Here is an 18,420-nt window from a genome sequence, read left to right on the forward strand (position 1 = left end):
GCCCATAGGAGTTAAGAAGTCAAGAGCCCTTTAGTATCAGCTAGCAACATCTTCACTGATACTATCCCATTCTTTTTTGGTTTCTGCTGAAATGACTGATTAAATCCATGAGTCACACCCTGATCTCTTTATCAGATGGTTTTCCTACCATATCCTTGGTGTTCTCTTCAGAACAGGGTTTCTTGTTTCTCACAATCTAGCAAGGCCATGAACCTTCACATCCCCTTCGAGTCCCTTCTTTTTTTTTTAATTTTTTTTTTTTTTTTGGTTTTTCGAGACAGGGTTTCTCTGTATAGCTTTGCGCCTTTCCTGGATCTCGCTCTGTAGACCAGGCTGGCCTCGAACTCACAGATCCGCCTGGCTCTGCCTCCCGAGTGCTGGGATTAAAGGCGTGCGCCACCACCGCCCGGCTGAGTCCCTTCTTAACAATGCCTCCTTCTCGGGGGCTGGAGAGATGGCTCAGAGGTTAAGAACACTGACTGCTCTTCCAGAGGTCCTGAGTTTAATTCCCAGCAACCACATGGTGGTTCACAACCATCTGTAATGAGATCTGGTGCCCTCTTCTGGTCATACTTGCTGTATACAAAATAAATAAATAAATCTTTAAAAAAAAAATGCCTCCTTTTCAAGCTGTAGACAGCTCAGGTGGTAGAGTACTTCCTAGCATGCATGAAGCCCTGGGTTCAATCCCCAGCAGAGCATAGAGTGGGTGTGGTGGTGCAGGCCTGTAACCCAGCACTCCAGAAGCTGAGCCAGGAGGACTGCTTTGAGTTCAAAGTTAAGTTTGAATTACATACAGAATCTTAACAGCCTGGGCTATGAAGGGAAGTAAGGGAAAAACACAAAAGGTGATTTTTTTTGGGGGGGGAGAGGTTATAAGAACTCCAAATGAAAACTGAGGGGAAGACTTCAATATACCAGAAAAATAACAACAACAACAACAACAAAATGCAGAAAATGAGAGGGAGCCAAGCTGGTGGAAGAGCATTGGTAACATACAAAAACATGAGTGCTGGGCTGGAGAGAAGCCTCGTGGTTAAGAACACCTTCTGCTCTTACAGATCTCAGCATCCAGCCAGGTAGCTCCAGGGGATCCAATACCTTTGTCTGGTCTCTCTGGGCACCTGCACGTGCACACCCATACATGTACACATAAATAAAAATAAAGAAAAACAAACCCAAGTGGAGAGTTTCTAATTTACTTGTCAAGCAATACGGCACTTCAGAAGTTCTCTTTGTGCAGCGCTTTAATCCAAACTTAGAATAAGGTCTGCTGAGATGGCTCGGAGGGGAAAGGGACCTGATGAGGTCAGCACCTGAGTTCAATCCCTGGGACCCACATGATAGAAGGAGAACCAACTCCTGCAAACTGTCCCCTGACCTACACACACACACACACACACACAGTAAATAAACGTAATTTTAAGATTCAATAGCAAAGGCTCAGGGACCACCTTGGTGGAGGAGGTGGACAGAGTGTAAGAGCTGGAAGATGGGGCAGAGTGCTGTGGAATGCTGTCCTCTGGACATGACAGGTCTGCTGCAAGCTTACAACAGCTGTGCTTACCTGCACAGGACCCACCTGCTAGAATTCCATCGGGGTGGGGGTGTGAGCTAAGAAGGACCCGGCCTTAACACAGGAGCCAACAGTCCCTGGGGGGAGACAGAATCATTCTTCTTTTTGGGGAGTGGCCTCTGGTAAGCCACCCGTGCTCCAGGGGATACCCCAAACCCATGTACACCTGAACATCACTACTACTGGGCCTGGAGAGTTAGCTTTAAAAAAATATAGAAGCCAAGTGGTGGTGGTGCACACCTATAATAGCAGCACTCCAAGGCAGAGGCAGGTGGATCTCTATGAGTTCTAGGCCATCTTGGTCTACAGAGAGAGTTCAAGGACAGCCAGGGTTGTTACACAGAAACCCTGTTTTGAAAAACAAAAACAAAATACATTAAAAAGAAATTAAATCACTGTGGTGGTTTGAAAGAAAATGGCCCCCAAGGGAGTGGCACTACTAGGAGGTGTGGCCTCGTTGGGTAGGTGTGGTTCTCCTTGGAGGAAGTGTGTCACTGTGGGGGCAGGCTTTGAGGGCTCATGTATGCTCAAGCCACTCCCAGTGAGACAGACCGCCTCCTGTTGCCTGCAGGATGTAGGACTCTCAGCTCCAGCACCATGTCTGCCTGCACACCCACATAATCACAGCTGCCGCGCTCCCTGCCATGATGATAATGGACTAAACCTCTAAACTACAAGCTGCCACCTTCATGAAATGTTTTCCTTTATGAGAGAGGCTGTGGTCATGGTGTCTCTTCACAGCAATAGAAACCCTAGCTAAGACAATCATGAAAAACAAAACAAAACAAACAAACAAAAACTTGAACAAAACTTAGGACCAAGTTAGCCCTATTCTGTGAAGTCTGTGCTGAGATGGGGGAGACCGCTCACACTTCTTTGGATATCGTTTTCTTTTTAAAAGATTAAACGTTTAAAAAACTCCGTGCTACATGGCTCTGATTATTCTCTTCAAAAATCCAAGCTGGCAAATATATGAGCTTAGGAACTGAGTTTAATTTTGTATGTAGTCTGCAGATCAGGCTCTACCAGCTTTCTCCTCTGCAAATTTGGCAGCAGTTCTTGGCCAAAAGCAATAAAATCTGACTTGCTGGGTCTAACAGGAACCTTTTTGTCATTTTGTTCTTACCTAATACTCTAAAAAAGTGACTTTGTCTTACAGCTTCTTAGAATTTCATGAAGACACACTTTGTTTAACAAAAGACCCCCTCTTAAACAAATAATCTATTTTCTAAGCAATTTGCATTTTCTTGTGCACAAATTGGTATTACAGATTCTTTTTCTAAATGGAATGGTGTTATCTGTTCCATGGTTGAGAACTCAAACTTGAATTTAAAATACAGCATTCACGTTGGTTTTCACAACAGTCTTTGGGGGAGGTGGTGGCTGAGGTGGGAAAAGTGGTGGGCATGTCAGTTGATGGCTCAGTTTAGACGAACTGATTCCGGAAAGCTGGCCTCTGACCTCCATATAGCATGCTTGCACACACACACACACACACACACACACACACACACACACACACACACACTAAAATTCCCCAGGTATGTTTTAGTATATTATTAAAGTGTCATCTAGAGAAAGGCCCCCCTTTAAGAAGTCATTTCTCTATGATTTGTTGTTATTCTACAAAGTTCCAGGGCAGTCAATTCCTGTCAAAGCCCCTGTGAGCTGCAGCTGCACTCTGCCCAGGCACTCCCATCAGTGGACGCTGTCCTGGGTAGAACTGACCATCTCCTTCCCCATGTTCTCACTTCTATGGAAAAACCTAGAATGCACTATTATAGTCTTTATTTCACTTATTCATTTAAGATTTTTTTTTTTTTTGGTTTTTCGAGACAGGGTTTCTCTGTGTAGCTTTGCGCCTTTCCTGGATCTCGCGCTGTAGACCAGGCTGGCCTCGAACTCACAGAGATCCGCCTGCCTCTGCCTCCCGAGTGCTGGGATTAAAGGCGTGCGCCACCACCGCCCGGCTCATTTAAGATTTTTAATTACATGACTGTGTATATGTCCGTGGGAGGGCGTGCATGTATGCACAGGTGTTACAGAGGCCACAGGTCCTGGACCCCCAGGAGCTGGGGTCATAGGCTGTGATGCTGGATATGGGGTACTGGGAAGTGGACTCAGGTCCTCTGGAGGGTCACTAAGCCTCTTAACCATCTCTCCAGCCCCTCTTTTTCTTTCCTTATTAATTTATGTATATGAGTGCTTTATCTGCATGTACAACTTTATGCCGGAAGAGGGCACCAGATCCCACTAGAGATGGTTGTGAGCTACCATGTGGTTGTTGGGGATTGAACTCAGGACCTCTGGAAGAGCAGGCAGTGCTCTTAACCACTGAGCCATCTCTCTAGCTCCCCCTCCTTTTCTTTCCTTCCATACCATTCCTCTCCCTTTTTTATTTTTAATTTTTTTTATTATTATTTTAAGACAGGATCTCATGTTGTCTAGGCTGGCCTCAATTTGCCATGTATCAGAGGATGGCCTGAAACTTCTGATCCTCCTGTCTCTACCTCTCCAGTATCGGGATTACAGGTATTACAGGTGTGTTTTATGTAATTGTCTTAGTTAGGGTTTCTATTGCTGTGAAGAGACACCATGACCATGGCAACTTTTATAGAAGAAAACATTTAGGGGCTGGGAAGATGGCTCAGCAGTTAAGAGCATTGGCTGCTCTTTCAGAAGATCCGGGTTCAATTCTCAGCACCCACATAGTAGCTCACAACTGTCTGTAATTCCAGTTCTAGGCGATCCAACACCCTTACACAGATGCACCAATGCAAATAAATAACTCATATTTAAAAAAAGAAAACATTTAATGGAGGTGGTGGCTTACAGTTATCCATTATCATCATGGTGGAGAGCATGGTGGCTGGGAGTATGTCAGCATGCAGGCAGACACGGTACTGGAGAAAGTTCTGAGAATTCTTACATCTTTGCTCCACAGGCAACAGGAAGTGAACTGACTTGCTGGGCATGACTTGACCATATATGAGACCTCAAAGCCCTCCCCCACAATGATATACTTCCTCCAAGGAGGATCACACCTACTCCAACAAGGCCACAGTGATGCTGGGGACTGAACAACACACAGCGCTGTATCCCCAGCCTCCCTTAGAGGATCCATGAACTCCATGAGTGCCATGTTCTTCTTGCTCATCTTGGCGTGACTTGCATTTAGCAGAGTAAATGGAAGGCCTAGGATGGATATTTTCTAAACTACTAAAAGAAAATTGCTCTGATGTGCGATGCCAGGATGATAGCAAGAGATTTCCAGAACAGAGAGGCAGGGCAGGCCTGCCACAGCTGGTCACACATTATTACGAATGTCACAATTTGTATTTTAGTGACACAAATCACTAGTGATAATGGCCGAGGCAAATTTTATTAAAATAGTTAACTTAGAAATATTAAAATTAATTTTCTTTACCTAATGTGGTCCACTGTCCAGAAGAATCTGAGAGTAACTGCAAATTTGGAATAACATTTGGGTCTTTGAAAAAAGCCTAAAACACAAATTGCAAGGGAACATGTTAGAAACTTTATCATAAATAAAATTAACTTCTGAAACAAAATTAATAAAACATCATTTAATCCAAAGTAAAAAAGAAAAGCCCTGCTTTAATTACTGTGTTTTTTTTTTTCCTAAGGTCCTGGGCATCGAACCCAGGCCCTTGTCTACACTGAGCAACTGCTCTACTCCTGAGCTATTACCCCAGCCCTTGACTTTTTGACAGGGTCTCACTATGTAGCTCAAGCTGGCTTTGAATTTGCTATGCAGCCCAGGTTTCCCTAAAAACCTTAGTCCTCTGGTCCCAGCACTGTGTGCTAGGATCACAGGTGTGTGCCACTATGTCCAGCTTGAAGGACTTTGTGTTCTTTTTTGAGACAGGATCTCATGTATCCAGGCTTGTCACAGGCCATGACATAAATGCAGCAGACGACAACTAATATTCAACAGGTCAACCCACCAGATGAATAACTCTGATGGAGAGCCCCACTAGGCAAAGACCATGGCGTTACTGGCTGTGGAAACTGGTTGCTTCTATCTGTAATTTTACTCATGGGCTGCCACAATTCCTCCCTAAAAAGAACAGCTGTGGGGTTCTTTCCACAGCCCATTGGTGTTATGCTTTGTACTCTTTGGGCACATTTATCTGTGGATGGTCAGGAAGATGATTTCTTCTTAATCTGTATAATTTTGATGAACAGAAATAATACTAGGATATTTTTCATAGCTCAGAATGACATAGGAAAGTAGCAATATTCTCAGTTACAAAGACAGCTTTTTACACCACTATCTGATTTTAGACCTCAAAACTAATTCAAAGCAGACTAGTTGCCTGTGCAAATGAATGCACAAGGACAGATTCTCAGGTGTCTGTTGAATCAAGGTCAGACACAAAACAACTTTAGTGCCAGTTTTTCACTTGCAAACGCCTGGCAGATAACATTAAAGACACAACTCCCTGTACAAATCCTCTCAGCAACTGACCTTCTGCATGTACTCCTAACCTCACTTTTTTACTTTTATGATACAAGGCTCAAGGTTCAGCCAGCCAACTGTTTATTGCTTAGGTCCTGAATTCAATGTCACTCTCTGTGATGTCTCTGAGGCTATGTGCCTCCCAACCACACAGCCAAGTGTTGCCATGGTTACTTACTTCCAGCCAATGTGACTTCCCTAGCCTGAAAAAAAACTGTGTGATCAGAATAGCTCTGTGTTTCTTTTTTTTTTTTTTGGGGGGGGGGGTTGTTTTTGTTTGTTTGTTTGCTTTTGTTTTTTTTGAGACAGGGTTTCTCTGTGTAGCTTTGGAGCCTGTCCTGGAACTCACTCTGTAGACCAGGCTGGTCTTGAACTCAGAGAGTTTTGCCTGGCTCTGCCTCCTGAGTGCTGGGATTAAAGGCGTGTGCCACCACTTATTATTTACTCAAGAAATGCTTTGTGACCCTGAAGGTGTAGTTCATATATTGTCTAGAGTTTTCTTTTGATGACAAGATTTTTTTTTTTTTTTTTTTTGGTTTTTCGAGACAGGGTTTCTCTGTGTAGCTTTGCGCCTGTCCTGGAACTCACTTGGTAGCCCAGGCTGGCCTCGAACTCACAGAGATCCGCCTGGCTCTGCCTCCCGAATGCTGGGATTAAAGGCGTGCGCCACCACCGCCCGGCCTGATGACAAGATTTTTCAAGATATGTGAAAAGAGAAATGAAGAGAGATGTGTAGTGGAAGAGATGGGCTGTGTGAGAGAGCTTTGTAGAGAGCTGTGTAGAGAGAGTGATGGGGGAATGTCTTTCTGTATGATTTGAACATGTGTTGCTCTAATTGGTTGATAAAGCCATTTGACCTATGGCAAGGCAGCTTAGAGGCAGGCAGGAAATTCAGAGAGAGAGACAGGAAGAAGGCGGGGAGAGACAGCAGTGAGCTGCCCAAGGAGCAACATGTAATGGGACGCAGGGAAAGCCATGGAACATGTGGCGTTACATAGATTAATAGTTATGGGCTAATTTAAGACATAGAGTTAGCTAGCTAAAGGCTTGAGCCATGGCCATGCAGTTATAATTAATATAAGCCTCTGTGTGTTTACTTGGGGGATGCAAGTGGGAGAGATTTGTCCTGACCACCTGCAGGCTGGGACACAGGAAATCTTCCAGCTACAATGGCGCCCAACAGAAACCTGAGAATATTTAATAAGCACTTCTAAACGGAGCCAAAAACAGGTTCCTCCTTCATGTCTCATGTGGGCAGTAAGACAAGGCAACATGTGGGCTGGAGCTAAAGTATGGTGGGTACCTGGTGTGTGGGCTTGACCCACGGCATGGCTGTGGATTCCTGCCACAGTACACAGAGGTGTCTCCAAGCTGCACAGTGTGGTGCCTGGTGGATTTAGCCTTTGCTAGTACAGACAAAAAAAAAAAAAAAAAAAGAAAAGAAAAAAAAAGTTTCTGGACTAGACGCTGCGGAATGGAAGCATAGACCCACTGCTTCCCAGAGTTGGTGGTCAGCTTGGTTCCCAGAACTGGCTGTAAATATACCACTGCCATGTTGGAAAGCTTAGGTGGGCAGAGCCAGCAGCCAAAGCTGCCATTTCAGTCCTAGTCATGCTACAGTTTAAAGCAATAGATTCACAATAAGGCAGATTCAGATGGAAGACCACCTCCTGAACCTTAACAGATGGTACCTATTAACAACGGTCTTCCCAAGACTTGACTATTATCTTGAATTTTCTCAGGAGCCCCATAAGACTACCAGTGCCCCCATCAGTAGGAAATAGCCTAGAACACTATGCCCACATTCACAAAAAATGGATTATGGATGTTTGTCTTTGTTTAGATTGTTGGCTGCAAATTGTTATTGGTCATAGTCAATCTCTTTCTAAAAGAAGAAAGGAGGATATGATATAGAAATACAGGATATAGATATGATAGGATGAAAGGGTAGATTATTGAATCTACTTTTTTATTTATTTTTTTAAGATTTATTTATTTATTATGTACACAGAAGAGGGCGCCAGATCTCATTACAAATGGTTGTGAACCACCATGTGGTTGCTGGGAATTGAACTCAGGACCTCTGGAAGAGCAGTCAGTGCTCTTAACCTCTGAGCCATCTCTCCAGCCCTGAACCTACTTTTAAAAAGCAACAACTTGCTTAAAATATTTTACATTGCTATGGATTTTGGTTAATTGATACAAATTTAAAGTTAATTTTGTTATATTGTATGTATATTTCTACTCTTGTTTAAGGTATTATGTTCATATAACTCATTTAAATTGTAATGGATAATTAAGAAATAGATTAATAATTAGTCATCTATGATAATAAAACTTACAGTCATGTTAGTTAAGTTTTCTAGGTATACATAGATATATTTCAATTAGGTAGGTAATCTTCGAACACTTCAAAGACCTACAGAATATGGCATTTAAAATGTTTTAAAAACTTAGACTTTCTGGACAATGAGACACGTCTGTTCCTGGCAGGACTGATTTACTTTAAAAAGAAGGATGGGCATCGAAGACACTCCATATGGAGTTTATCTTCTTCTTGGCAAAAATAGCCATTTGGGTAAGAAATGGTTCTTGCCTGGACTGTTTGATAAAATGTTGTATAAACTGGACATGCATGACCCATAGGAAGGTGACCACTGAACTTTGCAAGGTGAGATGGTCCTTCAGGTTCCTGCTTTGCAGAAGAAATTGCCAGACATTCTACAGGATACAGAGAGAAGTGACTGAGAGACTCTAGGCCTGTGGACTGAAGATGGATACCTGGACATTACAGAGGAACTTGGGATGTCTGTCCAGGCAGACAGCTGTCTCTGTCATTCTAGATTTTTGGAAGTTGCTTACAATGTACTTCCTGTTTACTTAGGTAATACTGTATCCTTCTGAGGTCTTTGATGTAGTTGAAGACTAGATAGTTATTATTTTCCTTGGTTATGATAAAAGATAAATTGGATATGAAACTTTACTCACAAATATAGGATAGATAGAATATTTTCTTTAATTTTACAAAATACAAATAGACTAGATATTGTAACTGTAACTAGATATTGTAATTCTTTCTTGATAACTGTTTGTTATATGTAATTTTACTGTGTTAAAGTTAAACCCTTCCTTTTTGATTAGACAAAAAAGGGGAGGTGCTGTGGGATATTCTGCATGCTGTAAATGTGTTGCTCTGATTGGATGATAAATAAAACGCTGATTGGCTAGTAGCCAGACAGGAAGTATAGGTGGAATAAGCAGAAAAGGAGAATTCTGGGAATGAAAAACAGAACTGAGGAGGAGACGCCAGCCTGCTGTCCAGGGAGCAGCATGTAATGGCACACAGGTAAAGCCAAGGAAAATGTGGCGACATATAGATGAACAGAAATGGGCTGAGTTTAAGTGTAAGAGCCAGTCAGTAGTTAGCCTGAGCTAATGGCCAAGCAGTTTTAATTAATATTAAGCCTCTGTGTGTTCATTTGGGTCTGAGCGGCTGCAGGACTACAGGACTGTGGGAGCCGGGTAGGACCAGGAAAACTTCTGGCTACAAGAGATCTGTGTAGAGAGAGCTGATAGAGAGATCTGTGTGAGAGATCTGTGTGAGAGAGCTGTGTAGAGAGAACTGATAGATCTGTGTGAGAGAGCTGTGTAGAGGGAGCTGTGTAGAGTAGATGTAGCTGTGTAAAGAGATGTAGCTGTGTGAAGACAGAGAGATTTTCAGAAAAAGATTTTTTTAAGATGAAGTAAAAGAGAAAGTTACAATCAGAAAGACTGTATTTCATTTCTTCCTTAGCTCTCAGATTGAAAAAGTCTAGCCCTCACCACATTTATGGATTTTTTTTTTGTATACCCTGGGCTTCCTGGAGGCTGGCTCTCCATGCAGCAATACACTTGTAACTCACTATATACCCAAGGATAACCTTTAACTCCTGAGGCCCCTGCCTCTATCTTTCAAGTGTTGGGTGAGATGTGTGTACCATCATACTGGCTGGAAGAGCTTTAAGTCAATAAAAGGTTAATGAACTTTCTTTTAAAGAAACAAAAGAAGCCAGGTGGCAATAGTGCATGCCTTTAATCCCAGCACTCTGGAGGCAGAGCCAGGTAGATCTCTGTGAGTTCGAGGCCAGCCTGGGCTACAGAGCGAGATCCAGGACAAGCTCCAAAACTACATGGAGAATTCCTGTCTCGAAAAACAAAACAAACAAACAAACAAACAAAAAAGAAAGAAAGAAAAGAAAAGAAATGAAATCAAGGGACAGTGAAGACGGTTCAGAGGCTAACAGGGCACAAGCCTTACAATCCACGTCCAACCCCAGGTTCCATGTAGAAGAACCAAAGTTGTCTTTCAGCTTCCACATGTGCACTGTGGTACAAGCTCACCCATGCACATGAACACATACACATAAAATAATGACAGAATTTTTTTAAATGAAAGAAATTAAGTCAATCCGATATGGGGGCACATGCTTATAATCTTCAGCATTTAGAAGACGGAGGCAGGAGGATCAAGAGTATAGGGCCAGTCCTGTCTCAGAACCCGGGTGCTACTTATAACCCTGTTTAGCTGTCATAAACAGAAGCAGACCAACTGACTTGCAGCAATTGACCTAGAGCCAATCAAAATGTATTTTTATTTTAAAATAGATTTCATAAAAAGATTTTGCTTTTATTTGTGCATATGAGCATTTTGGGCGTGCATGTATGAATGTACCCTACGTGTGAAGACCAGAAGAGATCGCTGAATCCTCTGGAACTGGAGTTACAGGTTGTTGTGAGCCACCATGTGGGTGCTGAGAACTGAAGCAAGTGCTCTTAATGCTAAGCCATGTCTCTAGCCCCCCGAAATACTTTATATAAAGGCCTCTTAAGTAAGTCAAAACAACTTTTTAAAAATTGAAATTATAACTATATCTGCAAAAATGTATTAAAAACAGAAAGAACAGAGAGGGTCTGTATATGTGTAAACAGTTTTGTTAGTTTGTTATAGCACTGACATCAAGGCATCAGAAGGACTTCCTGTATGTCAACTTTAGGAAAACTGATGTGTGGTGATATATTGTGTACCCTAATAAAATTTGTCTGAAGATCAGAGGACAGAACAAGCAACTAGATTAACATAGATGCCAGGCAGTGGTGGCACACACCTTTAATCCTAGCACTTGGGAGGCAGAGATCCGTGTGGATCTCTGTGAGTTCAAAGCCACCTTGGACTACGTGAGATTGACTCAGTCTAGGAGAGAAACAGAGCCAGGCAGTGGTGGCACACACCTTTAATCCTAATGCTTGGGAGTCACACGTCTTTAATCCCAGCACTAACAAGGCTGGGCAGAGAAAGGTACATAAGGCATGAGGAGACAGGAACTAAAGCTTATCAGACTGAGGAGTCCTAGAGGTAAGATGTGACTGTGGCTTGTTCCTTTGTCTCTCTGATCTTTTAGTATTTACCCCAATACCTGAGTCCAGGTTTTTTATTATAAGACCAATTTAGCAATTCGAGTTATATTTATATACTTTTAATAAATTAAAAACTCATAAACTAGTTTGCAGTAATAAGCATTGATATCAAAATGCACATAAAGATTAAATAAACTTGTTTGGTAACATGAAAGAACACACACACCCTGTAGGGCTGGCATGCGCTCACCCAAGTCTGCTAGGGTTGGTGGGATACAGCCATAGGCCTAAGTTCTGCTCCTGAGATGTACACAGGAGCATGTGCAGGCCTCTGGGCAAACTGCAAAACAGAAAGCTTGTCACTGTTTACATGGAAAACTCCTCATTATCTGGCACATGTCACTAGGGTAAGGCTCGGAGCACTATATGTTGATCTGATAGTGCTCTCTTGAGACCCTTAAGTGAGACTTTACAGCCAACGAGCTAGAAGACAGCCACCTGGATGCATCCTGTGACTGAGCATGCCTAACGCTAAGCTTATTTTCAGCATTTACTCTCCATCTTTTACGTGTTTAATAGTGTAATCAGCTACTCCAGTCAACTACATCAGGAACCTGGGATTTGTCCAACATGTTTGTCTCTCCTTACTCTCAGTATCTTAGCCCTTATGCTTCCCTCATAAGTACTTCTCTGAGTCATTTTTTAAAATTTATTTATTTTTATTTTAAGTGCATTGGTGTTTTGCCATGGGTGTTGGGTCCCCTGGAACTGGAATTATAGACAGTTGTGAGCTGCCATGTGGGTGCTGGGAATTGAACCTGGATCCTCTGGAAGAGCACTCAGTGCTCTTAACCACTGAGCCATCTCTCTATGCCCTTCTCTGAGTTATTTTTAGGGTTAGTCTAAAATGAGGACCCCACCAAACACTGTCCAGAAGGCAACCATGCTCATCACAATACCACCAATGCAGAACCAAACACTGTCTGGAGGTGTTGTCCAATTTTGTTTTACTATTTCCAGACTCTGAACAGAGCAACCAGCCTTTCACACAACTGTCACATCAATGTTTTAAGTAATTGTTCTTTGAAAATAGGGTTTCACACTTGATGTGGTGCCACACACCTGATGTGGCGCCACACACCTTTAACCTCATCAGGCACATCTCTTAGTTCAAGGATAGCTGCGTCTACAGAGTAAGTTCTGGGACTACCAGGGGTACACAGAGAAACCTTGTGTACAAACAAGCAAAAAAAAAAAAAAAAAACAGAAAGGAAAGAAAATAGGGTTTCACAATGTAGCTCAAGCTAGTCTTGAACTTACACTTTCTGCCTCAGTCTCTGGGTGCTGCAAATCTACACATAAGCTATCATGTATGGTTTTTTTTTTTTTTTGGTTTTTTCGAGACAGGGTTTCTCTGTGTAGCTTTGCGCCTTTCCTGGAACTTGCTTGGTAGCCCAGGCTGGCCTCGAACTCACAGAGATCCGCCTGGCTCTGCCTCCCGAGTGCTGGGATTAAAGGCGTGCGCCACCACCGCCCGGCCATGTATGGTTTTAATTACTTTATTAAAAAAATAACTTTTGAGCCAGGCCTGGTAGTCAAGCCCCGCTTGGACTACGTAGTAAAATGAAAACTGGCTCAGTGGTTAAGCATCCACATTGCTCTAGTGGAGGACCTAGGTTTGGTTCCCTGCACTCAAGCTGGCAGCTCACAACCTCCTGCAACTATAGCTGCGGAGAGACAGATTCCATAGGTGCCACCTGAACATATGCCCTCTACACATATAATAATAAATTTGTAAAAACTGGCTGGAGAGATGGCTCAGTGGTTAAGAACACTTGCTGCTCAATGTACGGACTGGTATACTGAGCCTAGTCCCCCATGTAAGATGGTTCACAAGAGCATTCAACTCAAACTTCAAGGGACTCAATATCCTCTTCTGGTCTCTGGGCACAGGCATACACAATATGCATACACTCACAGAGCCATAGACACAAAGACACACCTGTAAATCTTATCATTTTGGTTGTGAGCTTTAGTCTTTAACAGATGAGACATCTCGCTAGCCCCACAAATAAATCTTTAAAAATACTTTAAAGAATTGTATATATATTTTCTAGTGCCAGGGATAGAACTCAGGTCTCCGTGTATGCTAGCTAAGCTAGTACTCTACCATGAGCCACTTCCTCAGCTCCCTAATATTTTATTCATTTGTTTGTTCATTTATTTATCTATTTATTTTAGACAGCGTCTCTCTGTGTAGTTCTGGCTGTCTTGGAACTGTGTAGATCAGGCTGGCCTTGAACTCAGAGATCCACCTGCCTTTGCCTCCTGAGTGCTGGAATTAAAGGCATGTGCCACCACACTGGATCCCCAATATTTTAACTACGAGTCTTATTTTGGCTTTTGAGATGGGCCAAAGCTGTCCTTGGACAGATTGAATCCCCCTGCCTCCACCTTCCCAGTGTCACTGGGCCTGGTCTATGTGGGCTGGAGATGCATGCTGAACTAGCGTTCTGCCGCCTCAGCTACATCCTTAGCATGAGCAGAACTTCAAAATGAGGAAGAAATGCTTGGAATTATGGAAAGAAGTCTGTTGACTTTTATGAATAAATATTGAACCTGTTGAAGAACTCTACTGAGCAACCAAAAAGAAAAAAAAGTAAGAAATGTAGACCTGTCACCTTCCAACAGGTGACCCTTCCCTCTGCCCAGGACAGTTTCTATAGCATCTATTAGAACAACTACTTCAGCATCCCATGGAGGCTGGTTTACTGAAATTGTGTGTGTCTTACAAGTCAGGGTGAGGTCTCATCTTACTCCCAAATGGGATAAAGAAAGCATTAAACAAATATTTACTGGATAAACAGGGATATTGAAAATTACATATGAGCTGGATAGTGGTGGGGTGCATGCCTTTTATCCTAGCACTTGGGAGGCAGAGGCAGGTGAGTTTGAGGCCAGCATGGTCTACAGAGTTAGTTCTAGACAGACATGCTACACAAAGAAACCCTGTCTCTAAAAAGAAACAAAAAGTTATATATGAAAACAAAAAAAGTATCAAAGAAAAAAGCCAGGTGTGATGGCACAAACCTTTAGCCTCAGCACTTGGACAGGCAGATCTCTCGAGTTTGAGGCCAGCCAGGGCCACACAGTAAGAGCCTGTCTCAAAAATAAATAAAAAAAAGAAAAAAGTTTACAGCATTTCAAAATTCTGATCTTAAAAAAAAAAAAAAAAAGATGAGTACTCAACAATGCCTAGATGCCAGGAACCGGAAGCTGGATGGCTCAGAGACCTAGGGTAGACCAAACACTACTGACAAAAAAAAAGTAAACGAAATGATTCCTAACAATATTCTGCTATATTCATAGATTGATGTCTAGCCCAGCTGACATGAGAGGCTTCCTCCAGCAGTCAATGGGAGCAGATGCAGCGAGCCACAGCTAAACATTAGGTGGTGCTCAGGGAAACCTGCGGAAGATGGGGAGGAAGCAGTGTAGGATCCAGAGGTTGAGGATACCACAAGAAAACCCACAGAATCAACTAACCTGGGCTCATGGGTCATAGGGGCTCACAGAGATTGAATGTCCTAAATGGGACTGATCTAGGCCCTCTACATATATGTTACAGTTGTGTAGCTTGGTGTTCTTGTGGGACTCCTAACAGTGGGAATTGGGGGATTGACTCTTCTTGCCTGCTCTTGGGACCCTTTTCCTCCTACTGGGTTGCCTCCATCCAGCCTTGATATGAAGGTTTGTGTCTAGTCTTATTGCATCTTGTTATGCCATGTTCGGTTGATATCCCCGGGAGGCCTGCTAGTTTCCAAAGGGAAATAGAAGAGCAGTGGATCTGGAGAAGAGGAGAAGTGGGGGTTGGGGGAAGGACTGGGAGGACTGGAGGAGGAGAGGCTGTGGTCAGGATGTATTGTATGAGAGAAGAATAAGAAAAAAAAAATAGTTGAGGGCCAGTACTGGTTAATTATCAAAATCTAACCATAAATAAGCTAAGACATAATAATAGTATTATGCTACAATGGCATTATAACCATATGATAGGTAAAGGGAAATGGACCAATTTAGCTCAAAATTCATATCCTTCCTTCAATCTCAGAAAATGCTGTCAAAAAGAGGGTCATTGCAGATGTTAATGTTATCCTGGCATAGGATAGGTCCCTAATTCAGTACGACTGGTGTCTTTAGAAGAGATCAAAGTCATGACAAGGATTATGGGAAGCTGGTCAGCTGGAGCCAGGAGTAGGCAAGGATTCACTTCTACAGGTTTCATTAGAGTGAACCACTCCTGATCTTCAGAGACACTCTCTTTTCACTCTTGGCAGTTTGGAAGATGACCTGTTATTTGCTGGCATTCTTGGTAAGGACCTGGATTATCTTTTGACTCATTTCTATCTCTAGCTATTGAGAAGTTCCTGGCACACAGTAGGTCTTCAAAAAGTGTCAAGAGTGAATAGATTACATGCCAACCATAACTAAAGCCAATGCTCAGACGACAATGGCAAAGAATGAAGGTCACTTCACACACCTAACAATACTTTCTCTTTTGTTGGGCAAGAGACAACATTGAAAACAGTAGTGCTGAGTTTTAAGACTCACACCTTTGAATGAACTTTGCCTTCTTCAAAGAGTTCCTCTCTAGCTAAAGGCTTTTTCCAAGCAGGCCATTGTTTGAAACCTTTGGGAGGAAGTCCTGTTTGGGCACTGTGTTGGAGCTTGAGGCCCACTTCTCAGGAAGATGTGATTTTCAAAGTATTTGGAAGTATTTCAAAGTATTAAGCCTAATAAAGTCAGGGATAAAGCTGGGCAATAGTATTTAAAAATAAGATGTGCTTGTTAAAAAAAAAATACCCCTCACGATTTTCAGTCAGAATCGGTAACACATCTCCGTATTCCAGCACAGGAGATGCTGAGGCAGGATGACTGACATGGGTTCAAAGCCATCATGAATTACACAGTGAGACTGTCTAAAAACATTACAGAATTATAAAGTTACCGAAGGTAGAATCCCAAAGGTGGGTAAGAGATACGATTTGCAAGGTGGTCGTGATGGCACTTGGGAGGCATAGGCAAGAGGATCCCGGTGAGTGCCAGGCCAGACCACTACAGAATGAGACACTGTCTCAAAAAGCCCCGTAAGAAACAAAACAAAAGAAAACCCAACTTGCACTTTTTAATACTCCAAGAACACGTACGTCATGGAGTGCTCCCAACAAGATCAGAAGAGACCTCCCCATACCAACCATGACAAAATCATCCTTCTGGTAGGGCTGGAACGTCTGGTCAAAGCTGAACGCCTGCGCCTGGATTCTGCCCAGCATGGACCTGGCAGAGGGGGAGAGTCAGTGGGAGCAGAGTGCGGAGCCCACCGGAGCCCACCGGAGCCCACCGGAGCCGAGCCCGCCGCTGGCCGCCCTCCCTCCCCCGGTCCTCACCACTGGCGGAGCCGGCTGGTGATCTCCCGGGTGCTCAGGGACGAGAAGGTTCTCTGAGGCAGGAATCTGAAGTAGAAGCCGCCTAGATAACCCGGCTCTCCAGCCGCCATTCTGCTTGTGGCACCGGGAAAGCAGTAGCCGTTTCCATAGAGACACAGCAGCAGGCGACTCACCAAACTCAGGGGGCGTGGCGCCGCCGGGGGGCGTGGCGTCGTTGGGGAGGGTGGGGGCGGCGAGGAGAAATGATTCTGGGCTCAGCTCATCTTCCTCTGTGGACTCCCACCAAGACCGAGAATGAAGGAAAAAAAAAAAAACATGGAGAAAAGTTCCCGGGCGCTTTGTGTTGACGGGAACTCTTAGTTACTCTGCACTGGCCAGTGACCTAATATCAGAGACTACAGTTTCAAGCTGACGGTTTCCTAAGTGTAAAGACGCTTTGCAGGAAGAAAAAGTCTAATTAGGTTGGTTTGATTTGAAAGACAAAGGGACTGCTTAGGAGAACATTCTGCTTTTCTGTGACTGATGCTTTTCCTTTTGAAGTTACGTTTCAGGGCTAAAAAAAGAACACCACAACACACTACTCAGTAATGAACCTATGTTTACCTGTTGAAATTGCTCTCAGGAGCCAGCTTTCAGTTTTTGTCTAGGAGCTAGATAGGATTTAGAAGGGGGATTTTATACCTTTACTGATTTCCTTTCCTTCCTCTTGGTCCTTAAGAACCAAGAAGACAGACAGAGAGAGGGAGATAGATGGTAGATAGAGAGGGAAGGAGGTGGGGAGGCTTATTGTTTCTGGTGTTGCTTTGTGTACCATCTATTATTATGCCACAGTTTATCCTTTTGGGTTATTATTACAATTTGAGGCTGTTAGGAATGCAGTTGTGAACATTCTTATATAGGTTCTTTTTTTCTTTCAGTCTTCCTGCCATTCAAAAGTTTATGAATATTGTGTTTGTTTTACTTTGTGTGTGTGTGTGTGTGTGTGTGTGTGTGTGTGTGTGTGTGTGTGTGTATGTATTGGCCTGTATACATGTCTTTGTACTACGTGGGAGCCTGGTGCCCAGAAGCCAGAAGAGGGCATCAGATCCCCTGGGACTGGAGTTACAGTTGTGAGCTTCCATGTGGGTGCTGGGAATCCCTGTCCCATGTAAGAACAGAAAGAGCTCTTAACTGCTGAACTATCTCTCTAGCCCCTCATAAGTCTTTGTGAAGGAAACAGGAAGTTTTATTATAAGGTATAAGTACAGACTGTCTTAGTTAGGGTTTCTATTGCTGCATTGAAACACCATGACCAAGAGACAAGTTGGGGAGGAAAGGGTTTATTTGGCTTACACTTGCATATTGCTGTTCATTATCAAAGGAAGTCAGGACAGGAACTCAAACAGGGCAGGAACCTGGAGGAAGGAACTGATGCAGAGGCCATGGAGGGGTGCTGCTTACTGGCTTGCTCCTCATGGCTGGCTCAGCTGCTTTCTTATAGAACCCAGGACCACAGCCCAGAGATGGCCTCACCCACAATGGGC

General features: G+C 43.3%; 1 protein-coding gene across 4 annotated transcripts in view; it reads right to left on the minus strand.

The window, feature by feature from the left end:
* Cfap300 (cilia and flagella associated protein 300) overlaps positions 1-17,102 on the minus strand; it is a 28,389-nt gene extending 11,287 nt beyond the window's left edge. The window contains exons 1-3 of one of the 4 annotated variants that reach the window (XM_052751813.1): positions 16,898-17,102; positions 16,658-16,787; positions 5,004-5,079 (exon numbers count right to left, since the gene is read on the minus strand). In XM_052751813.1, coding sequence (XP_052607773.1) covers positions 5,004-5,079; positions 16,658-16,787; positions 16,898-17,007 — 316 coding nt within the window. In that variant the 5' untranslated portion in view covers positions 17,008-17,102. The remainder of the gene's footprint in view (positions 1-5,003; positions 5,080-16,657; positions 16,788-16,897) is intronic. The other 3 variants (XM_052751821.1, XM_052751830.1, XM_052751839.1) reach the window with 3 other exon arrangements.
* Between the last annotated feature and the right edge of the window lie 1,318 nt (positions 17,103-18,420).

The sequence above is a fragment of the Peromyscus californicus genome, unplaced genomic scaffold (genome assembly GCF_007827085.1).
Source record: "Peromyscus californicus insignis strain IS unplaced genomic scaffold, ASM782708v3 Scaffold_11__1_contigs__length_118956290, whole genome shotgun sequence".
In the NCBI taxonomy this organism is placed as follows: Eukaryota; Metazoa; Chordata; class Mammalia; order Rodentia; family Cricetidae; genus Peromyscus; species Peromyscus californicus.